This window comes from Heterocephalus glaber, unplaced genomic scaffold, assembly GCF_053883595.1.
Source record: "Heterocephalus glaber isolate CG9 unplaced genomic scaffold, H.glaber_assembly_v1.0 deba00000901, whole genome shotgun sequence".
Taxonomy (NCBI): domain Eukaryota; kingdom Metazoa; phylum Chordata; class Mammalia; order Rodentia; family Bathyergidae; genus Heterocephalus; species Heterocephalus glaber.
The window spans coordinates 2,089,917-2,114,773 of NW_028258171.1; the positions used below are offsets into that span (position 1 = coordinate 2,089,917).

The following is a 24,857-nucleotide window of genomic DNA, read 5'->3' on the forward strand; positions in this document are numbered from 1 at the left end:
TATAATGTTATATCAGATCATAGATCTGCATACCTAAGATAATACATGGGGCATAGTAACTAGGTGCTACACACATGAAAAAAAAATTAAATATTAAAGTGGAATATTTCTTCATATAGTTTTTATCATATTTCATAACCATAGTTTTAACATAAATTATTACTGTTTCTGTATATAACTATGTATATACTTTCTCTGAACCTGGAATTTGCATGTAGCAAATACTTTGCGCTTGTTGAGTGATGTATCTGAAGACTGCAACAGAGATTAGCTACCTTTCTGTGAAGGCCTGTTAAGTACTGTCCTGTGAGCTGGATGATTCACACCTGTAATCGCAGCATTCTGGGAGGCTGAGGCAACCCTGTGAGACCCTGTCTTAAAATTTAAAACATTTAAACAGGGCTGGGGACGTAGCTCAGTGCAAAGGCTCTGAGTTCAATTCTTGGTACCACCAAAATAAAAATAAAAAAGAACTACCCTGTGAACACAAGATGCCTTTAAGTGAGACAGTTTTACACAGGATACCTTTATAAGACATTAGTCCAACTACAACTGTTTGTTAATTATTAAACCTTAGTGCACTCTCTGTATACCTGACACTGCAGATTGGGAGCAGTGTGTTTTCTTCTCAAGTTAAGCCTGCAAATTGCTAAAGAAATGTAGTTATCAAGGAATTAAAATACGCCACACCATTTCTCTTGTATTTAGTGACAAGAGTAGAATGTCTGCTGTTTTGGCTGGGATGTCTACAGTCTAAACAATTGATTTCAATCTCATTTGGGCTTTCTAGCTGCTTGTTTTAGCATGGCGGAGATCGGCATTCACAGACTCCTTCTTTTTGTTATTTCTCTGACAGAGTATCTGGAGGGTACAAAACTGCTGGCAGACCTTAAAAAATGTGGTGACCTGGAATGTGAAAGTAAGTTTGCTTTTGTTCTCCTTTTTCTCCTCTTAAATAGAACCTCTGAAATCACCTAAAATGTTATTATGGACATGCGTGATAAAAAGGAAGATTCATATTATTGAGAAATATTTGAATTGTAAAGTATACTCTATAAAAAAGAAATTCTGGAAGCAGAACATCTCGTGGTATTTGATGTAAATATACAAAGATCAGATTGATATAGAAATATATTAGAAGTTATAATGATATTAATCCATACCTCACAAGTTAATTGGCCCTCCTATTATTTTTTTTTTTTACCGGGGATCGAACTTGGGACCTTGCGCTTTCGAGGCAGGCACCGGGACCACTGAGCTAAATCCCTGGCCCTCTTCTACTATTTTTTAAGAATAAATATAATTAATATGTATAAGAAAGATAACAGGCCATATGACAGTCCTTTATCTTGTACTTTTAATTTCTATTTCATAATCAAGACTTCTGATTGTTACTTTTTGGAAATGTTTTTATTTTTATTTATTTATTTATTATTATTATTATTATTTTTTGGTACCAGGGATCGAACTCGGGTCCTTGCGCTTGCGCAGCAGGCTGTGAAACCACTGAGCTAAATCCCCGGCCCTGGAAATGTTTTTATTTCAAAACATGACATATTCTGTAAATTTTACCAAATGTTAATATTTCTGTGTTCCTTTATTATTATAATGAGAAATTAATTTCTATTTTATTATTTAAGAACATAATTATTTTGTTATTAGCATTATGGTATAAAATAATTGCATCTCTTTATACTGGAGTAGCTGTACATAAATTTGGTCTTTCCAATATGTGTATTATTTCTAATTTGTAACATATAACTTTAAAGTGCAAAATATCATCAGTATAGACATAAATAATTTATGAATAACATTTTATGTGTAAATATTTTTCTGAAACTTTTGAGTATGTAATTTACTACATAGAGAAGTTTACTAGAAAGTGTTTTATAAGAATAACCCTTCTTTATGTCTGTACATTTTAACCACATTTTAGTATCCTTTAGGGACTGACAACATGAAAAGAGAACATTTTGAGTTATAGCAATTTATAAAGCTATTGTAACTGTAATTTATGACTTAATCATAATATTTTAAAAACCGTACATGTTAGCATCATTATGGTGCTTAATGGATATGCCTCTCACTTCGTATGTCGAAGGGCTAACTCTAGCCTATGTGGTTAGGGTTCATCCATAGTTCCTGAGGGCCTACTGTGTGCTGGGTCTGAGGAGTGGGTGGATGCTGTATATCTGAGAGCAATAAACTAGAATGTAAGATAGGTTTTTTTACCCTTCAGGGATATTCATTCTACTTAATGGTGACAAGATATCAAATGGAACAATATGTAATGATACAGGATAGTAAGTGTACACAGTAAGACAAAAGTTCAGAGAAGAGGTGGTTAGAGTAGGATGGAATGTTGCAGATGCCTCTGGGAGGACAGGGGGTTCAAGTTAAACATGAGGAAAGATAGAAGGGTTTCTAGGCTGAGAAAAGAGCCAAAATAGAAGCCTGGAATAACGAAGTGATGTTGGGGTAAAAAAAAAATCGGCTGCACCAGTGCTGTGTGACCAACCAGTCTCTAAACCTTAGTGAAAACTTAGTTGTTAGACTGAGATGAGATCAGTTACTTTAACGATCTGTTTTGAGGATTTAATAAACTAAAAATATGCAAATGCTTAACAAATTAGTTTTCCCTTTCCTATAGACTAGAGGATGATAATGACACACTGCAGGGTCAATAATTCTATGAGTTTCACCACAGCCCTGGCTATGTGTAAAGAAATAGAGGGAGATTCTTTTCTTTTTTTCTTTTAAGACAGGGTTTTGCTCTGCATTCACTATGTAGCTCAAGTTGACTTTGAACTCGCAGAGATCCTCCTGCCTCAGCCTCCCGAGTGCTGGGTTTACAGGTGTGCACTACCATGCTCAGCAGTGAGGAGATCCTTTTAAATAGGGAACTGAGGAGTAGGTGACGGACATCCTTGAATCTCAGTATCAAACCAAAAAAGCCTGGGCTTGATTCTGTGTGCAGTGGAAAGCTTTTTGAGACCATAAATGATATTAAGAAATTAGGGCCGGGGATTTAGCTCAGTGGTTCCGGCACCTGCTGTGCAAGGTCCTGAGTTCGATCCCCAGTACCAAAAAAACAACAACAACAAAAAAAATTACCGTTTAAAATATATAAGATGGAACAGAGAAGGGCAAAATGGACACAAGAAATAATATTCTAATTTGAAATGTGTGTGTGTTTTTCCTTGTATGTTTACATAGCATTAATTAGCAGAGTCTTAGCTGTGAGAGATTACACAGGACCTGACTGCCTATACCTGAACTTCACTAAGGGAGAAGAGATATCTGTTTATGTTAAACTTGCAGGAGAAAGAGAAGATTTGTGGGCAGGAAGTGTAAGTATCTAGTCTTCAAAATTGAATGCAGAATAAATGACCAACTACAAGAGGGTGCCTGCTTGCCTTCCTTCCTTCCTCTTTGTTTTGTTTTGTTTGTTTTGTTCTGTCTTGAGATAGAGTTTCCCTATGTAGCCCAGGCTGACCTGAACTCACAGCAATCCTCCTGCCTCAGCCTGCCCAGTGCTGGGATTACAGGCTCACACCACCACACCCTTTCTTCCTCCCTCCCTCCCCTCTTCCCTTCCTCCTCTCTTCCCCTTTTTTTCTCTTTCTTACGGTGGTACTGGGGATCAAACCCCTGGGTACTCTTACACTGAGCTATATCCCCAGCCCTTTTTATTATTTTGAGAGAGGCTTTGCTAAGTGGACGAGGTTGGGCTTGAACTTGCAATCCTCCTGCTTCAGCCTCCCAAAGTGCTGGGATTTCCGATGTGACACTGTACCCAGCTCCGCTTTTCATCTTTAAAAGAACCCTAAGGATTTGAAAACACTGTATAATTTTATGTATGTGTGTGCATGGACAGATTTATTATGCTAGGACTTTACACCTTAAGTGACAAAAAGCATAACCCTGCCATGCTCTGGCAAGACATCAGTCATACCAGCACGCTATACTTTTTGATATGATGAGTGAAAAAATTACAATCTAAACACAAGTTATAAGACTATAAACACAAAAAGTAAAATTTCCATGGGGACTGAATCTTCTATAGTTATAAGCAAGTGATATTTTTCAACAGCAATTGAAAAATGCAAAATACTAAATAGTAAAAGCCCTTAACATATTTAAACAAACAAAAATTATCATATTAATTGGTGGCTCCAAAATTTTTGTTAAAAAACTTCTTGGAAGAAGATCTGGTTGAGGCAGAGGGCTAAAGGAATGCCTTGAAAATATTTTTTACATATCATGCACAGTTTGTGAATTTAAGATTTTCTATTTGTTTGGAGAGAATTTAGGGGTACTAGCGTAGGTTATGGAATGGTTCAACAACTCCCTAGCCATCTCTTGGTGTTGCCGTGGTCAGGTTTGGGAGAGAATAAGATGTTTTAATTAATCATATTAAAAAAACATGTCTGGGGCCAGGGATTTAGCTCAGTGGCGCTCCACCTGCCATGCAAGTGCAAGGTCCTGAGTTCAATTCCCAGTAAGGGGGAAAGGTGAGAATCAAAAAGTATGTCTTTCTGAACAAAGGAAGAGCTGAGAGTTTTTATTGAAGAGATGGTTAGAAAGGTTAGTAGCTGAGGAAAGTTCGATGTATACGTTTTTCATGAAAAACAAAATACTGTACAGTCATACCTTGGTTCTTGTCAGAACAGTAGTTATCAATCAGGCGAGAATCTCACATATTCATCATTGCTGTTTTGTACTTTTGTTCATTTTAAGTGGCAATCATGAGTCATAAAAAGGTTAAGAAAGATACCACTAAAATAAAATACTAATATTACCCCAGTGAACAGTGTAAGTTCTAGAGAATTTACATTGTTTCTTTTTTTCTTTTTTCTTTTTTGGTACCGGGGATCAAACTCGGGACCTTGCACTTGCAAGGCAGGTGTTGGATCCACTGAGCTAAATTCCTGGCCTTATTGTTTCCTTTTTTAAGTTTTATTTTTATCAACCCATGTTTGCAGTACATAATGAATACATTCCTCATGGGGAGTTGGGACATGTACACATCTTAACTCTTTTTAAGAATACCTTTCTTTTCTCTTCCCTCCATCTCCTGGTTCCCTTCCTGTTTGCAAAAGATCTAGCCACTATTTTCCTATTATCTATCTTTTCTTTTGCCCTTTATTTATACTTTGAGTTTTTCATATAAGAGAAACCAAGTGATATTTAAGCGTGTGTGCTGATTTATTTTACTTAACAATATGGTCTCAAGGTGCATCCATTTTCCTATGAGTGACTCAATTTGTCCTGCTTTATGACAGAGCAGTACTCTTTTGTGTATAAATATCACATTTGCTTTCTCCATTCATCTGTGGATGGTCTTATAGGTTACTTCCAAGATTTAGGTACTATGAGTTGTGCTGCTATAAACATGGCTACGCATGGATCATTGTAATATGATATCTTTAACTCTTTTGCGAAGATACCTAAAAGAGGAATTATCGGTGGAATTTCAAAATTTCAAAAGAGGAATATCAAATGGACTTTCTAGTTTTAGTATTTTGATGACTCTCCACACTGATTTCCATAGTGATTGTAGTAGTTTACATTTCCATCAACAGGGTAGAAGCTTCCTTTTCTCCCACAGCATTGCCAGCATTTGTTATTATTTGATTTCTCGATGATAGCCATTCTTTCTGGGGTAAGATGGAATCTCAGTTTTGTTTTAAATTTCATTTCTCTAATGGCTAGAAATGTTGAACATTTTTCATGTATTTATCGATCATTTGTACTTCTTATGAGAAGTGTCTATTCATTTCACTTGCCCATTTTTAGATTAGGTCTTTTTATTTAGGGGAGCCTATTTTTTTGAGTTCTTTATATATTCTAGATATTATTCCTCTGTCTGAGGAATGACTGGCAAATATTTTTTCCCATTCTGTAGGTTGTTTCTTCACTCTGTTTGTTGTTTCTCTTCTTCCTTCCTTCCTTCCTTCCTTTCTTCCTTCCTTTCTTTGTGGAACCTGGGATCGAATTCAGGACCTTGTGGTTTCCAGGCAGGCACTATGCCACTGAGCTAAATCTCTGGCCCTGTTGGTTGTTCCTTTTGCTGTGCAGAAGCTTTTTAGTTTGATATAATCCCATCTGTTGATTCTTGGCATTATATCTTGTGCAATTGGAGCTCTGTTTAGAAAGTCCTTGCCTGTGCCTATATCATTGTTTTACCTATTTTATCTTCCATCAGATTGTTTCTGTTTTAATATTTGGATCTTTGATCTGTTTTGATTTTAATTTAGTATGTGATGAGATATATGGGTCTAGAGTCAATCTTTTGCATGTGGACAGCCAATTTTCCCTGTACCATTTGTTAAAGAGGCTATCTTTCCTCCAATGTATGTTTTTGGCCCCTTTGTAAAAGATCAGATAGCTGAATGTGTCTGGAGTCATTTTTACATTCTGTTTCATTGATCCCCATGTCTGGTTTTGTGCCAATACCATGGTGTTTTTATCATTGCAGTTTTGGAGAATAACTTCATATCTGGCATTGTGATGCCTTCTGCTTTGCTCTTGTTGCCCTTGATTACTTTTGCTATTCTGGCTCTCTTCTGTTTACTATGAATTGTATGATTATTTTCTCTAGTCCCGTGAAGAATATTATTGGTATTTTTATTGGGATCGCATATCTGTATATCAGTTTCGGAAGTATGGCAATTTTGACAGTATTGGTTCTGTGTATACAGGAATGAGATATCTTTCCATCTTCTGCTGTCCTCTTTGACCTCATTTTTCAGGGTATTATAGCTTTCATTGTAGAGGTCTTTCACATTTTTGGTTAGGTTAATTCCTAAGTATTTAAGTTTTCTTGTTGCTATTGTCAATGGTACTATTTTCCTGATTTCTCTCTCAGTGAGTTCATTATTGGTGTACAGGAATGATATTAAGTTTTGTGTGTTGATTTTATATTCTCCTACATTGGTAAACTTGGTTATTAATTCTAGGAGTCTTTTGGTTGAGTTTTTTTGGGCCTTGTAAGTAGAGGATTGTGTCATCTTTAAATAATGATAATATGACTTCTTTCTTTCCTAAAGGTATTTCTTTTATTTCTTTCTCTTGCCTGATCGTTCTGGCTAATGTTTTGTGGAGTATATTAAACAAGAGTGGTGATAGTGGACATCTTTGTGTTGTTCCTGATTTTAGAGAAAAATGTTCAGCATTTCTCCATTTAATATGTTGATGGCCTACATGGCAAAAGGGTTCACCGAGTGAGAAATGATGGTGAGAGATTAAGAAAGACAGAGTTATAATAAGGTATAGGTGGGGCCAGGTGGGGCTTTAACTCCTGATGGAAGGAAAAACCCACCAAGCAAATGGCCACGCATTTATTTATAGTGGTAGAAGTAAGGGAAGTGCAGGGGAAGGTAAAAGGGGCTGGATGATTGGAACTGGGAGAGCGGCTAGGGTTTGCAGGAGATGATGCTTGATGTTTCTCTGGTGAATGGGCAGAAAGAAAAATAGTGCTCCTCTCAGCCAGGCCTTGCTCCACCACGCCCTCTTGTGGCCTGTTCTCCCGAGGGGCCCTGCCTCATCCTCAGGAGGAAATCAGTTAGGCCTGGTCATAGTGATCTACAGTGCAGTGCTCCCAGCAAGGTTTGTCATAAATAGGTTTATCAGATTGAGATAAGCTCCTTCTATACCTATTTTTGTCAGGGTTTTTATGATGAATGGATATTGAATTTTTCAAAGGCTTTTTCTGCATCTATTTAGATGATCATGTGATTTTTGTCCTTGCTTCTGTTTATGTGATATATTACATTTAGTGATTTGCATAGATTGAACCATCCTTGTATCCCTGGGATGAAGCCTACTTGGTCATGATGCATGATCTTTTTGATGATTTGTTGCATTGTTTGCCAGTATCTTGTTAAGGATTTTTGCAACTATGTTTATTAAAGAGATTGGGCCATAGCTCTTTTTTGATTGGATCTTTGTCTGGTTTTGGAATCAGGGTAATGCTAGCTTTCAGGAATGACTTTGGGAGTACTCCTTCTCATTTGATTTCATTAAAGAGTCTGAGAAGCATTGGCTTTAGATTTTCCCAGAAGTTCTTATAAATTTGATAGTGATAGTGATAATGAATCCTTTAGGACCTTGGCTTTCTTTAGTTGGTAGATTTTTAATTACTGCTTTAATTTAATTGCCTGTCATTGGATTATTTAGTTTTTTTATATTCTTGGTTGGTGTTAATAATTTATTTGCATCTAGGAACCAATCCATTTCTTTCAGATTCTTCAGTTTGTTAGAGTACAGGTTCAAAGTAGTTGCAAATACTTTTCTGGATTTTGATGGTGTCCATTGTGATTTAACTTTTGCATGGCATTGATTTGGATCTTGTCTTTCCTTTCCTCTTCCTCTTCCTTTTCCTGCTCCCTTCTTCTTCTTTGTCCTCCTTCTTCTTTTGTAAGATTGGCTAAGAGTTTGTCCATTTTGCTTATTCTTTCCAACAACCAGCTCTTTCATTCATTGATTTCTTTTGTTGTGTTTTAGTCTCAATTTCAAAAATTTCTGTTCTGATCTTTATAATTTCCTTCCTTGTACTAGCTTTGAATTTAAATTAGTCTTGTTTTTCTAGGTGCTTGAGGTGCATCATTAGGTTATTTATTTGGGCTTGTTCTGTTTTTCTGATGTGGGCATTCACAGCTCTAAACTTCCCTCTTAGGACTACTTTCATTGTATCTCATAAGTTCTGGTATACTACACTGGCATTATTGTTGGAGTCCAGGAACTCAAATTTCTTTGTTGATTTTCCTGTGACTAATTGATTATTCAGGAGTATATTGTTTAATTTCCATGTATTTGCACTATTTCTGTGGGGTTTTTTGGTCATTGATTTCTAGTTTCATTGCGTTATGATCTAATAATGTGCCTGGTATAGTTTCAATTCTTTTACATTTATTTAAGCATGCTTTATTGACTATTACATGGTCTATTTTGGAGAAAATCCCACGTGCTTCTGATAGAAATGTGTGTTTTGTTGTTGTTGTGTGGAATATGCTGTAGATATCTACTAAAATCATTTTTGAAGGTTTTTTTCAACTCTAATTTTTTGGTTAATTTTTTTCTAGTTAATCTATTTGTGACAGTGGGGTATTGAGGTCCTTCACTCTAATTGTATTTATATTTATCTGACCTTTTATGTCTAGTAGTGTTTCTTTTTTTTTGGTACTGGGGATTGAACTCGGGACCTTGCACTTGTGAGGCAGGCACCAGAACCACTGAGCTAAATCCCCAGCCCAGTAGTGTTTCTTTTATGAAGTTGGGTTCACTGTTGTTCAGTGAATATATGTTTATAATTATCTCTTCCTTTTGAATTGTTCATTAACCAATATATAGTGAACATTGTGTCTTCTGATCAGGTTTGGCTTGAAGTCCACTTTGTCTCAAAATAGCATAGTTACTCTTGATTGTTTTTGGGTCCTTGTTGCATGGAATATTGTTTGTTTTTTAAAATCTGCTAATTTCTTTTTGGGTTAAATGTCTTTTTTGCATATAGCATGTCATTGAGCTTTATTTTTGATCCATTTTGCCAATGTGTGTCTTTAGATTGGGGAACTGAGACCATTCTCAATGACAGTTATTATTGAAAGCTATTGACTTATTTCTGTCATTGCATTATTTTCCTGTTGCTGATTTCCTTTTTTTTCCCATTTGCAAAAGTGTTTATCCTGCCATATGTATTCATTCTAGGACTGTTTGGCATTGTTGATTTAATTGTCTCTACAATACTCTTGAGAATATTTTGGAGTGCTGGTTTGGTGTCCATGAATTTCTTTTTTTTCCTTTCTTTTTTTTTTTTTTTTTTTGGTACTGGGGATCAAACTCGGGGCTTTGTGCTTCCAAGGCAGGCGCCGGAATCACTGAGCTAAATCCCCAGCCCCCCATGAATTTCTTAAAATGCTTTTTGTCATAGGAACACCTCATTTCTTCATCTTTTTTTTTTCCTCCATCAATTTTGAAACATTGTTTTGCAGTATATATTGGTCTGGGTTGCAAATTGTTTTCTTCTTCTTCTTCTTCTTCTTCTTCTTCTTCTTCTTCTTCTTCTTCTTCTTCTTCTTCTTCTTCTTCTTCCTCTTCTTCTTCTTCCTCTTCCTCCTCCTCCCCCCCCTCCTCCCCCTCCTCCTCCTTCTCCTTCTCCTTCTTCTTCTTTCTTCTTCCTTCTTCTTCTCCTCTGTCTCCTTCTCCTCCTTCTTCACAGGCCTTGAACTCACTATGCAGCCCTCTAACTCATGGCAGTCCTGCATCAGCCTCCCAAGTGCTAAGGTTACAAGCACGCGCCATCACACCCAGCTCAGAATGAGTGGTCTCTTTCCAAGAGCTGCAGTTCTGGAATTTACCAAGTCTTGGTTTTCTCCTTCTAGCTTTATGGCCTGTGGGTTGTGAGGTGCTCCATCTCCCCCTGCACACACCCCCCCCCCCCCATTTCAGAGAGTCCTCTATCCAGTTCACTGCAGGCTGTGGCAATTGAAATGTGTCCTTGCTCATGTTGATAGACAGGGAAAGCAATCAAACCTCTGATCTGTGTTGGATGTAGGCAGCAGTGAGAGGGTTCAAGCACCCACTCTGCTTAATGCCAGCACTTTCAGACCCAACTGCCTCTGAAACCCACACATACTAGGTGTGATTTCTCACCACAGAGGGTAAGGCCTTGTGTTCTTCCTGGGCTGACTTAGGTATCTATGTATAGCCTACCCCTTTTCCACAACTGTCTCCCATAGCTGTCTCTTCCCCAGTCACTGTGGAAGGGTAACACTGGGAACCCTGAAGTGAAGTTGTTTTGTAGTTTTTCTGTGGTTTAGTCTTAAATAATCAACCCCTTTCTGAAAATCCTTTCTGAAATTAAACACTCCATTGCAATATGGTAGGTGCTGCACCAGATTTATTTTCTAATTCTAGCTTGCTGTGTGGAAGGAGTCACTTTTGGAGTAAAACCCCATGCTGTTTATGGTTTACAGTATCTGTGGACTTTTCTTGGCACTAGTGCTGCTGGCCAAATCCATTGTTTCTCCCTGGAACTGGGGTGCTTACCCTGTGTCTATAGAGACAGGTACCCTTCTCCAGGAGCCAGGGTGAGCTTTCCAGACTGTTTTACCCTATTCTCTGCATTGTGCTTCATGTCTCCAGCTTCTCTGTAGTTTCTAATATTCCTGACAGTTCTTGCTCAACTCCCAGAGATTTAATTGTTTTTTTCTTCCCCAAGTTGTTATATTTGAGGTGTCTTGATTTCACATCCCAGGGAGGCTGTATTTTGCTGCTGATTGCTATTCTGTCATTTTGTTCTCTCTAATTACATGAATTCTTATGGGAAAATTCATTTGTTACTCATCAGTTTAGGCACTCAATAGAATTTCTGGAATGAATTAATGATGAAGAACAAGGTGTAACTGTTACAAGTGAGAAACTTTTTTATTTCATATGAACCTAAGAGATTTATAAATGTCTGAGTCATCTCTCTGAAGATATGATATAGGAAATTTATGATTAATGTTTTCAGCTAAAATAGGTTTGTGTCTTCGATTGTATCATTATGCTTTTAATGAGAACTTGGTATGATAGGTGACCAACCTGATAAATACATCTCCTGCATATTATATATACATCAAATTTCTACCTCTTTAATTTTTGTTAGTACACATTTGCTGTATATAATGATTGCATCCATCATGAGGAGTTGGTACATAGTGATAATACATCTTAATATTTTTACTACTTCTCCCCTCCCTCACCCTCCCTTTATCTCTTGGTTCCTTTCTGGTTTACAAAGATTGCTCTCCTTGTTTCTTTTTATCTTTTATTTTGCTCTTTAAATTATTCATATTTTGAGTTTCTCAAATGAGAGAACCCATGTGATATTTAAACTTGTATGTCTGATTTATTTCATTTAACATTATTGTCTCAAGGTGTGTCCATTTTCCTACAGATAAATCAAATTTATCTCTCTTTATGTCAGAATAGTACTCTGTTGTGTATAAATACCAGGTTTTCTTTATCCATTCATCTGTTGATACCCTTTAGGTTGCTTTCAAGATTTAGCTATTATGAGTTGTACTGCTGCTATAAACATAGGTATGCATGTACCACTGTAAAATGATGTCTTCAACTCTTGGAAAATTTCTTCTTTGTATAACCCTTCATATCACTGTTGGAAAGAGCAGATTCTATTAAAAATGATTGAACCTCTGGCTGTCATGGTCAAAATAATTTTCCTGCTCTCCAGTCCAAGATTCCTTACTGCTTAGTGTGTCTTTAAAATGCCAGTCTGTCTTGAATACATTAGAGGCATCCATCACATGTATAGGAAAAATGACACAGTAGGTGTCATAAGAGGCAGAGAAAGCATTCTGTCTTGTCTACTAACTGTGAAAATAATAGTTCCACACAAAAGTGCATACAGCCAGGGTGAAGTTTCACTTTAGTTTGGCAATTTAGGTGTTTAGTCCATGTAGCTGCCTAAAGAACCATACAGTGGACCCACTGGCTATCAGTTTCCAAAAAGTTGTAACAACTGGAAATCTGGGAGAATTACAATCAATGCATAGTGGTGTTGGATCACAGGACCAAAAGAAATACTTTAAAAAATTTTTAGACAGAGTCTTGTTATGTAATTCAGGCTGGCCTTAAACTCACTATTGTAGTCTAAGTTGGCCTTGAACTCCTAGTGATCCTCCTGCCTCAGCCTTCCGAGTGCTAGGATGACAGGCATGCACCACCACACCTGGCTTAAGAAATACATTCTTTAAACTTTAATGGGAATAAGAAATGGGCTGAAAGTGGTTTGTGAAGCCCTCTCTCTTGGAGGACATCCTACATGTGCTTGAGATGGCTTAAAAGAATTTCTATTACTAGGGTAGCCCCAGAAAAGTTGAGTGGAACCAAATCCTCCACAGAGGACCTGTGGGCCTTTACTATTTTGATGAATCCTATGGTGGCTCCTCAACGGTTAAATCTCTTACCTGAGCATGACATTTTGAAAACATGGAGTATGTCTATGTTGGCTGTTGTCACCATTGCTTTGCCTTTTTTTTTTTGCTTTGCCTTTTGATATCCTAGGTGTACTAGTGCAAATCTGCAGTCTGCCTGGGCAAAGGAGGTCATTAGAGAACAGAAGTGGGCTGGGGATGTACCTCAGTTGGAGGAGTGCTTGCCCTCGCCTCAATACCCAACATAGCAAAAAAGAAAAAAAAAAAAGAGAGAGAGACAGAGAGAGAGGCAGAGAGACACAGAGACACACACAGAGAGAGAGAGAGACAGAGAGACAGGAGAAAAGAGACAGAAGAGGAGAGAGAGAGAGAGAAATTAGTATGTGGTGGTAGGATAGTTTTCATTTTGAAGTTTGACACTGTGGCATTTACAGTTTGGTGCATTGTGCCCATGAATTAATCTTATTCTTTTTGAATAGTAAAAGAATATGTTTTCACTCATTTTCTTTTAGCTAGCAATTGATAGACAATGATTTTGTGATTTGACTTAGATGAAAGTGAGTGACAAAGGGCAAAATTAGGCTCAATAGTTATTATTACTTTGATTACTCTTCCCTATAATCTTTGTCCTTCATTTTGATAGAAAGGAAAGGAGTTTGGATTTTTTCCCAGAGATGCAGTCCAGATTGAAGAGGTGTTCATATCTGAAGAAGTTCAAATATCAACTAAAGTGAGTAAACTCATACCTGGCTCTTAATTGAATTAAAATTTCTTTGCTCAAACAGTTTTCAAGAAGTGTCCATTGTTCACTCTTTCATAGAGTGACCAAAAATTAGTTGGTCTGAGAACTTGCTTAGGAATAGTTTGACTATGTAAATAGACCTAGGCAAAACAGAGACAGTTATCTGGATTCAGTATTTTTCTACACTTAATCTTAGCCAAAAGGCCGAGAAGTGATAAGGATTCAGTATTTTTTTTTTTCTGTTTGAGAAAGGCCTCGCTGCATTACCCAGCTAGCCTTGAACTCCCTTAGCCTCCAGAGTAACTGAAGAGCTGGGATTATGAGCATGTGACATCACAGTCAGTTTACCCCAGATTCTTAGGACAAATTCCTGGAAAACAGACACTGAGATAAATTGTCATGTCAAGAAATTTTCTGAGGAGTACTCTTGGGACTAGGACCTGTGAAGGAACAAAAGAAAATGCAACAGAGCAGTTGAAGTGGCATGCAGTTAAAATAAATGTTATCAGTTCCACAAGGAGCCCTGAAGCTGGGATGGTCCTTCAGAGTTATCTGAAGAGAAGCAAGGAGGTTAGACCATCTACCTTGAATTACTGGGGTAGAAGTAATGTTGTCTGGGCTAGTATAACTTTTTTGTTTGTTTTTTGTTTTTTGGTACCAGGGACTGAACTCAGGACCTTGTGCCTGCAAAACAGGCATGGATAGCAACTGAGCTAAATCCCCGGCTCTGGGGTAGTAATAACTTTGATCTAGGCTAGGCTAGTGTTTTCTAGAGCCAGTTACTGTTATTATTATTATTTTTTTTTTTTTTTGAGACAGTGTCTCACTATTTACTTCAGGCTGGTCTTGAACTGACTATAAAGCCCAGGCTGGCCTGGAATTTGTGGCAATCCTCCTGCTTCAGCTTCCTGAATGCTGGAATTACAGGCATGCATCATCACACCTGGCTCAACAGTTACTATTCTAAGCACTTGACTCATTTTTTTACTTATAATACTCCTATAAGGTAGAGACTGTCAACATCTGCATCTTATAGACATGGAGAAAGAGGCATAAAAAAGTCATATAAATCATCCAAAGTCGCAGAGCTAGTAGATAGCACTGTTAAGAGTTAAATTCAAAAGGTTAGGGCGGGGGATTTAGCTCAGTGGTTTCACTGCCTGCTGCGCAAACTCAAGGACCTGAGTTCAATTCCCGGTACCAAAAAAAAAAGGTTTGACTTTAGTGTCTGTTTCTTTTTTTCCACATAGGGTCTTGCTATGTAGTTCAGGTTGGCCTTGAACTCACTATGTAGTCCAGGCTGCCCTCAAATTTGTAGCGATCCTCCTGAGCCCTGGGATTTAAGGTGTGCACTACTGCAGCTGGCTTAGTGTCTGTTCTTAATTACTCACTATATTGTATTGCCAAAAATATAGTATAAAATATATTATGTTACAATATATAAGATATATTATAAATATATTTTCAATGTATAGAATACATTACAAAATTGTAGTTCTGAAGCTTATTCTTTAAAAGTCTCAACTTTATTCTCATTTTATAATGGTAATAGCCAAGGAAGAAAACATATCACTCTTTCTAAATTTCAGGTTTTTAAAAGTGTTTTCTTAAGGTTTTTTTTTAGGATTTTGTTGCTCTGTGAAATGAGCAAAATAGATCCCTACTTCCATTGGCTATATTCAATAGCCGAATAAAGGAAGCCTAAATAATTTAGTGCAACTTTTGTTTTTTGCTTTTTTGGTACTGGGGATCGAACTTGGGAGCTTGCGCTTGCAAGGCAGGTGCTGGAACCACTGAACTAAATCCCCAGCCCTTTAGGGCAACTTTTAACTAAGCCTTCATGTGCTAGCATCTCTGGTATATCCATGCTGTGACCATGTACAAGGGTGAAACTGACTAAACCACTGTCTCAGTCTGTTTTGTGTTGCTTTAACAGAATGCCAGACACTGGGAATCTTAAATAACAAATGTATTTCTTACAGTTCCAAATGCTAGGATGTTCCACATCAAGGTGCTGGCATCTGACAAGAGCTTTCTTGTTGCATCATCCCAGGGTGGAAGGTGGGAGGGGGAGAGAGGGCGAGAGGTCAGAGAAGACTGAGGTTATCTTTTGACAAGGAAGCAACTTTTGCATAATGTACTCACTCCCACGATAACCGCACTGATCCTTTCACTGAGCTTCTGGCCTCCTCACTTCTCCTTAGGCCCCATCTCATAATGCTGTTGCATTGAGGACTGAGTCGCTAATACAGGCTTTTGGGGAATACATTGAAACCACAGCACCTTCCCCTAATCACTGCACAGATGCCTCTGCCCACGGCCTCTTAGGAGATGCAAGATTTTGTGAATACGCATGCTTTATCACCAGAGCTTGTCTGCAGAATATGCTCAGAGCACTGATTCCCTCTGCCTGTCAACTATTTAATAACAAATGAACCATAATATAAAAGGATTTTCATTGAGTTGATATCATTAGCCCCTAGAAGTAAGTTGCGATACAAATATTTGAGAGTAGATCTGACGTGAATTTTTGTTCTGCTGTCAAACTCATTGTGTGTTCTTGGGAAGATCATAGTCTTCCCTTTTAATGGTTCAGGGAGAAACAAGGAGCTTTAGTACACTGATGCCAACGATGATTTTGTTTTTCTTTTAGGAATCTGATTTTCTTTGTCTCCTTGGAGTAAGCTACATGTTTGAAAATGAACATAGTGATTTAAACAATGACAATAGTGAAAATATATATCCATATGAAGAAGATAGAGACCTAACATATAGTATATATGAAAGTGATTTCCAGATAAAACCTGTATTTTATGCAACTCCTCCAAGTACTTGGTTTGAAGACCAGTTTCCAGCATCAGAGGCTCCTGAAGATATCAGAAGTGCCAGTGAATCAAATGGCTGGGAAGAGGCAGAAGCTAGCAGTGTGGAACAGGATCACATTCCAGAGGTGAATTATGTTTCGTCACCCTTACCTGTGCGGGAAGTACAAGGACGATTCGGATTAGGGACAGAACAAGCTCAAGAGAAGGCTATTGAATCAGTTACTGAACCTGTACAAGAAAGCTCATTTCGAAGTAGAAAAATAGCAGTGGAAGATGAGAATGACCTGGAGGAATTAAACAATGGTGAGCCTCAAACAGATCATAAGCGCGAACCTGAGTCAGAATTTGAATCAGTGCCCGAGGAACAGCCCGAACAAGCTCATGACTTAGAGCACATTCTCAAGCCTGAAGCCACTGGCTGGTTTGGTAGTGGATTCATAAGTTATTTAGGTTTTGGTGAGGAGGATACAGGGTTTGAATTATTATCGGAAGAGAGCAATCTACCACTACAAGATTTTCCCTATTCTATATCATCTGATGAAGAAGCCACAGTTCCATGTACAGAAATGTTAACAGAAAAAGAAGACACAATTACTAATGATAGCTCAATTCTCAAGCCAAGTTGGTTTGATTTTGGTTTTGGTATGCTAAGCTTTGCATATGCCAATGAAGATAAAATTATTTCAGGTGATGGAAAAAATGAAGAAGACAGTGGGGTAAATAAACATGAACACCCTCATGCAAGTGAATTTAATTCTGATAAGGAAGAGGAAATAAAAATGATAAAAATTATAGAAACAGAAGACCAAACAGAAAAGGAAAAAGTCTTTGAGAAAACAGATGATTCCGATACCATGCCATATTTGAAAAAGTTCTTGTATAGTTTTGATAGCCCTTGGAGCTTCGAGAATATTCCAAAGGAAACAGAATTGCCAATTCCTGAACAGATACTGGATCAAAATTATGTAGTTGAACGTGAAGAAACAGAAGAATTTTCACTTGAAAATTATCCCACAGATAATGTGAAAGATCTTGTGATGTTGGACAACAGATACAGTCAGTCAGGTTAGTATGAAAGTATTTATAATATAATTTATTTGTCAACATAATTTATTTTTATAGTGCAAATTAAATGAAAAAGTCCATGAATCCCAAAATAGTCAATAGTCAACAGCCATCATCCTCTTATCAATTTCTGGTTTACTTAGGAACTTAGATTGGAAATGCGGTTTTTTTGGTACTGAGGATTGAACTCGGGACCCTGCGCTTGTGAGGAAGGCGCCGGAACCACTGAGCTAAATCCCCTGTCCCGAAAATGTCTTGATGTTCTAAGAAGATCTTGTGGTATTTTACAGTAACTTCTGTTATCAAAGTATTGTATGTAAATGTAAATAGGTTTAAATTTTTAAATAGTGCTAAGAATTTTTTAAAACAAAAGCAATTTCTGTTCCCTTTGTTATCTTTACTCTCACATCTGTCCCAGAGACAATAATTTCTGTTTTTTGTTTTAAAGTAAAATTCTTTTTAGTGTTTTTCTCTAGATTTCTAAATAAAACACTTGCTTTGTTCTTTTTTTATTTATCTATTTTGGACAATGTCTATTGTCTTCCCATTCTTTCTCTTCTGGTAGATGAAATTTTTCACTCATTTATACTCCACTTTTTGGATCTTCCCACAAACAACCATATTTGAATGGTTTTCTTAGGAACTTAAGCTAAGGGAAATGCAGTAATTCAAAATAGCCGTGATCCTTCAATTATATTGTATTATAGGTCTGTAGTTATCCTTTGTTCTGTTTTCCCTGAGGAACAGTATAACTCTCTTCTCTAAGTGTACATGACAATAACAAATTTCGAGCAAAAATAAGGTGAAGAGTTTTGGACACTCTTCCTCAAGTCTCTCAATTCTGGGAGGATAATAGAAGAAAGTATTAGGAAACTTCTAGATATAGTTGCCCAGGTATCTAGCAACTCCTAGGATTAAAAACGTGTGGATTGTATTTTAAGTGAAGATTTTATTACATGACTTCCCATATCTTCATTCTGATGTCTCTTTGATGAACACATTAGAAACTCAGGAAATATTGACCAATAAAGCAGAAATAATTGAACTCTAGAATGACAGAAAACCTTTCTGAAAAGGCCAAAAATGTTGCAAATTCATAAGGAAATGTATTTCCACTAGAATTAGTTGATTCTCCTGAATTTCCAGAACAATATGTTATGCCTCAGTATTCTCCAAAATGTGGGTTCTCTACTTGATCAACATCCTCAATCAGCATGTGGATATTTAGAGTCTAATCTTTTTCAAAGCCAGAAAAGTACATGATTAAAAACACTAGAGCCCTAGACTGTCTAAGACAAATTGAAAAAGAAAATTTCTTGTTCTAAACTTGTTCTATTATATTCTACTCTATTTATTTATTTATTTAGTGGTGCTCGGGATTGAACCTAGGGCCTGGCACGTGCTAGGCAAGCACTCTGCTACTGTGCTACATTCCCAGACCTCAACTTGTTTATTCTAGAGGAGAAAGGAGAGATTACAACCAAACAAATCCAGAAGTACAGAAGATTCAAGGTTGATATAGAAGAAAATATATTTATTTTTTGGTACTAGGGATTGAACTCAGGACCTTGTGCTTGCAAGGCAGGTGCTGGCGCCACTGAGCTAAATCCCTGGCTATAAAAATATTTTAGAACATAGTTTTATGATTTCATGGCATGATGAAAATATTTTCATAAATATTATTTATCATTTTATGGAATGATGTTGGAAGGATTTGTAAACATGAAAAGTATGATGAATAGTCAAATAAGAATAGGATATGCATGCAATTTTTACTAGCCCTCCCATGCCCCGCCTTACTAGGTACCTTCACACTGAACTACATCCCCAGTTCTTTTTTTTATCTTTTATTTTGAAACAGGGTCTTGCTAAGTTGTTAAGTCACTATATTGCCTAGGCTGGGCTTGAACCTGCGATCCTCCTGCCTCAACCTCCCAGAGTGCTTCAGGATTACAATTATGTGCCACCATACCTGGTTTACATCTAATTTTGAAGGATTTATTTAAAAATACTCAGTTTGGGCTGGGGATTTAGCTTAGTGGCACTGCATCTGCCTGGCAAGTGCAAAGTCCTGAGTTTGATCCTCAGTACCAGAAAAGAACCAAGATAAAAATACTCAATTCTTTTACTTTTCAGAAAGAACAGATGTCATATATAAACAAAGCAGGTTATTCCAAAACATTAAAATTAAATGAAAGGCAACCAGAGACCATGGAAACACTGGTTTTGAAAAAAACAATCCTGACAGAGGGGTTTAGATAAAACCCCAGGCCTTATTTGGGGATGATGGCACACACCTGTAATCCCAGAACTATGGAGACTGAGGCAAGAGGAGCCAGGCGAGTTTGCCCAACGTGGGCTACATAGTGAGTTCAAGGCCAGCTTGAACTACATAGCTAGAACGTCTCTCAAAACACTAAAAACAGGGCCAGGGATCTAGCTCAGTGGTGCCGCTGCCTGCCTCGAAAGCATAAGGTCCCAAGTTCGATCCCCGGTACCAAAAAAAAAATCAAAAAGCACAAAAAACCCCACTAAAAACAACAAAAATAAAAACAAAAAATCACTGATCCTAAATCAATGTTTATGAAAGGCTGGGACTTGAGATGACTATATTTATAGAAAAACTAGCAGGCAGATGTAGGAATTTGTCAAACATATAAATTAGAGAGCAGTTATTTATTTTGCAATATTAATTATTTCACAAGCTCCAACTGAGCTTATTTGAATGAGCTTGCAAAGTAGTTAAATATTAAAATTATTTTATTTGACTTAAAATTATGTTAATGATTATAAACACATGTGTATATCTAATGTAGATCTTAAAGCTTAAGTTTAAATCATGTGAAAAAGCCCTTAAAACTATAATTAAATATGAAAATACTATGGGGAATATCCACTTATTTAAACATACATATTTATTTTTAAGGCAGTATTTTGATAACCAATATAGCCACATAAAAATTTGAGCGTAATGATTGAATAAGCCCCATTTCCCTAAGGTCATTAAACATCATAGATCACTGGTTGATTCCTGTACAACCATCTCAGTGTATTCAGACTCCTGACTTGAGCCTGGCGTGGAAGGAATGCACCTGTAGTTCCAGCATTTGGGAGGCTAAGGTGGGGGACCCTTTGAATGTAGGAATTTGAGACCAGCCTGGGAACACATCAAGACCCCCATCTCAAATGAACAAAAAATCCCTGGGATTTCTATCCTCAGTACCCCCAAAACAGTTTCCTACCTTAATTACTCCTTTTTACATCTACAAGTTCTTTGGTGGCTCATGTCTGTAATTCTAGCTCTCTGGGAGGCTGAGATAGGAGGATCGAAAATTCAAGCCCAACCTGGGCAATTTAGCAACTTAGTGAGTCCCTGTCTCAAAAATTAAAAAATGAAAAATGGCTGGGAATGGAATGCAGTGCGAAGGTCCTGGGTTCATTCCCCAGTACCCCAGTAATGAAAAAATAATTTCTGATATGTATTTGCTCACCTGGAACTTTTATCTGTTGGATAATGCTAAATAAGGATAGCATCAAAGTACTGTTTTAAAAATCATTACACAAGGACAAGGGTTGTAGGTTAGTGGCAGAGCACTTGCCTAGCAGGTAGGAGGCCCTGAGTTCCATCTCCTTGCTGGGGGTGGAGGGGATCTTTAACTCAAAGAGCAAATCCAGGCTTTTAACAATTCACTTACTGCTTAATATGGCTTTTTGGGACCACATTGATTCTTTGTTTGTTTTTTCCCCTTGTCTTAAAAAGTAACTGAGAATTAGATTCCAAAATTCATTTGAATATTGTACTTCAGGATAGGATTAATTAGAACTTTTTCTAAGCGTGGTCACACATGCCTGTAATCCTTGCACTTGGGAGTCTGAGGCAGGAGGATCGTCAGGAGTTAGAGGCCAGCCTGGGCTACATAGTGAGAGTTAAAGGAGAGCCTTGAATATATAGTGAGACTTAGCTCAAAAATAAAAAAGCCAAAAACCAAAAACCAAAAAAACTGTATTTGACTAGTCAATTTAATCAAATGATCAGATTAAATGGTGTTTGACAATTGATTTTCCTTTTTTAAATTTATTGCCTGATTTTTAAAATAGGAAAACAATTATTGGTACATTTTAGGGATACATAATGATAACACTCTTCAGAGGGAATTTGCACCTCTACATGGTACATCCTGTCCCTTTTTTCCCCATTTCCCCATCCCCGCAAGCCCCCTTCCCTCCCTATGTACAAAAGCTTTGTTTCCTTATATTTTCACTTTTTTTCTTGTCCCTTCCTTCCTTTCTCCCTCCTCCTCCCTTGTTCCCCTTCCCATTTGAACATTTTCTTCCCATTTCCCAATATCTATTATACATTTAGTCCTTATTTCCACTTTCAGTTTCTCACACCAGAGAAATAATGTGGTATTTAAGCATGTGTGTCTTATTTATTTCACTTAAGAGTATGGTCTCAAGGTCCATCCATTTAGCTATAAATGTCTGAAGCTCATCCTTCTTTATGGCAGAGTAATATTCCACTATATAAAAAACCCACATCTTCTTTATCCATTCATCAGTTGATGGGCATTTGGGTTGTTTCCAAGATTTAGCTGTTAAAAACTGTGCCTCGTGCCGGGGATTTAGCTCAGTGGTTTCACTGTCTGGTGCGCAAGCACAAGGACTCGAGTTCAATCCCCGGTACCCCCCCAAAAAAAACAAAAAACAAAAAACTGTGCCTCTATAAACACGGATGTGCACATATCGCTGTGGTATGATGCTTTTAATTCTTTCAGGAAGATACCGAGAGTGGTATTCAAATGGAGCCTGTAGCTTTAGTTTTTTGAGAAATCTCCATACTGATTTCCACAGTGGTTGCACCAGTCTACACTTCCACCAACAGTGGAAAAGGGCTCCTTTTTCCCCACAGCACCTCCAGCTTTAAAAAAAAATTTTTTTTCTGGTACTGGAGATCAAACTCAGGACCTTGCACTTGCCAGGCAGGTGCGGCACCAGTGAGCTACATCCCTGGCCCCCAGCATTTGTATTGGTTGATTTCTTGATAGCAGCCATTCTTTCTGGAGTGAGATGAAATCTCAGCATTGTTTTAGTTTTCACGAATGACCAGTGATGGTGAACATTTTTTTCATATATTTATTTGCTGTTTCTACTTCTTCACCTGAGAAGAATGTTTTCATTTCAGATGTCCATTATTTTCCTCCCATACTGGGAATTGAACTCAGGACCTTGGCAGGTCCTTGCCTGCTTGCCAGGCAGATACGGTACCAGGGAGCTAAATCCCCTATTCTCAGGCTTGAGGTGGGGAGAATGGAATAAAATAAAAAAAAAAGAAAGAAAAGAAAAGAAAAGAAAAAAAATCCTTGGCCCTCAGATGCATATTTTTGGATTGGGTCTTCAAATTTGGAGGGTCTGATTTTTTTGAGTTCTTTATAATAGTCCTTTGTCTGATGAATAGCTAGTAAACATTTTCTCCCACTCTGTGGGTTGTGTCTTCACTCTGTTGGTGGTTTCTCTCACTGTGCAAAAGCTTTTTTTTTTTTTTTTTTTGCAAAAGCTTTTTAATAAGATGAGGTCCCAGTTGTTGATTCTTTGTAGTATATCTTGTGTGGTCTGGGTTTTGTTCATGAGGTCTTTGCCTACTTTTATGTCCTCAAGTGTTCTACCTATTCTCTCTTCCATCAGATTTAGTGTTCCTGTTTTAATATTTAGATCTTTGATCCATTTTGATTTTAGGTTAGTGCATGGTGAAAGATATGGGTCTAGTTTCAATCTCTGGCATGTGGAAAGCCAGTTTGAAAACTGATTTTCTTAAATTAATGGCTGTTTTGACTTGACATGGACATATTTATATGATGCAACATTACAAATGTGGCAAATTTTGATCTATGTATGTTTTACATTGCAAATTTAAAACTTCGTTTTCAGGAAGGGCATTCCTTTTTACAAGAAAGTTCTCAAGAAATGTGCCTACATACTTTCATTCTAAAGTTGAATTCAGGTATATTGCAATTCATTTAAAGATTTAATTTGTAGCAGAAAGATCAGGAACTTTTTTTCTCGTTATTTTGAGACACTGTCTTACCATGTAGCCTCAGCTGGCCCCAAACTCCTGATGACCCTTCTGCCTCAGCCTCTTGAGTGCTGGGATTACAGGGGTGCACCACTATGCTCAGCCAGGAACATTTTATTTAAATCTGTCTTCAGCTGCAAAATAAGATATATTTTCCCTAAAGAAATAATCAGTTGGATAACATCGATTTTTATTTGATAGTGTAGATTTACCTAATTTCTATTTAAAAAAAAAGTGATAAGATTTAAAAAATTATGAATTATAAAAGTATAATTTCTTGACTTTCCCTTCGGTAATTTCTGACAGTTTCATCTTACAGAAGCAATATGGGGTCATTCAGTTACCAAAGGAAACATCAATCTTATGTGAGGTTTTCCATTTGGCAGAGTCATCCATAGCATAGAAATGATTCAAAATAGAATTGAGTACCGATAGACTGTAGTTTTATGCTCTGTTATACATTGCAGTACTGCATGTAATAGTTATGCAAATAAGAGCAAAGTCATCAAGTTGGGGTTTTCTTTGACTGTTTCCTTTTTCTGAATATGGTAATGTACATACTACATACAACTCCTTTTAACAACCTAGTCACAGGAATGGAGCTGGGTCATTAAGGAGGAATGTCTGTATTGCTTTTCACTTGGCTTCTGGGTACAGTCTTCTGCTATGTTGGGTCTGCAAGACGAAAGCAAATGCCTATCCCTGGTCATGGCAGTATGAATTTCACTAGCAGTTGAATGAGCATATCGTGTAGTTGCTATTTTTATATTCTGTTTATATCAGTATTTTCCCTATACATGGCCAACAGAAGCTTGCACAATGCCATTAGTTTAATCCTGTGAACCTTTTCTCTTTTCTTTTTTCTTTTTTTTGAGACAGGTCGTTCTATGTGGTCCTGGCTGCCCTCAAAGTATCTGTATAGCCTAGACTGACCTTGAATTTGAAATCCTCCTGTCTCAGCCTCCAGAGTACTGAGATTGCAGGCATGTCTTACTGTGCCCAGCTCTGTGCATGTTTACTTGATAATTTCTCAAGTAAATTTATAATTCCTAAAATATCTTAAATAATGGTGTCAAGAATGTATGTTGGAATTGCATTTCTCTGTTTTATACAACATACTCTAGTAAACAAATAAATAAGGTATTAATGTAATATGCTCTAAAATATAAAACATTCTGTAAATACTAATAAAAATTACTTTAAATCATATCTTC

General features: G+C 37.2%; 1 protein-coding gene across 6 annotated transcripts in view; it reads left to right on the forward strand.

Moving 5' to 3' along the window:
• Positions 1 to 578: 578 nt before the first annotated feature.
• Positions 579 to 24,857, forward strand: part of Mia2 (MIA SH3 domain ER export factor 2) — a 117,604-nt gene continuing 93,325 nt past the window's right edge. For 4 of the 6 annotated variants that reach the window (XM_087208022.1, XM_087208026.1, XM_087208023.1 and 1 more), the window contains exons 1-4: positions 579 to 919; positions 3,217 to 3,350; positions 13,585 to 13,671; positions 16,337 to 17,573. In XM_087208022.1, the coding sequence (XP_087064148.1) occupies positions 805 to 919; positions 3,217 to 3,350; positions 13,585 to 13,671; positions 16,337 to 17,573 (1,573 nt within the window). In that variant the 5' untranslated portion in view covers positions 579 to 804. The remainder of the gene's footprint in view (positions 920 to 3,216; positions 3,351 to 13,584; positions 13,672 to 16,336; positions 17,574 to 24,857) is intronic. The other 2 variants (XM_087208024.1, XM_087208028.1) reach the window with 2 other exon arrangements.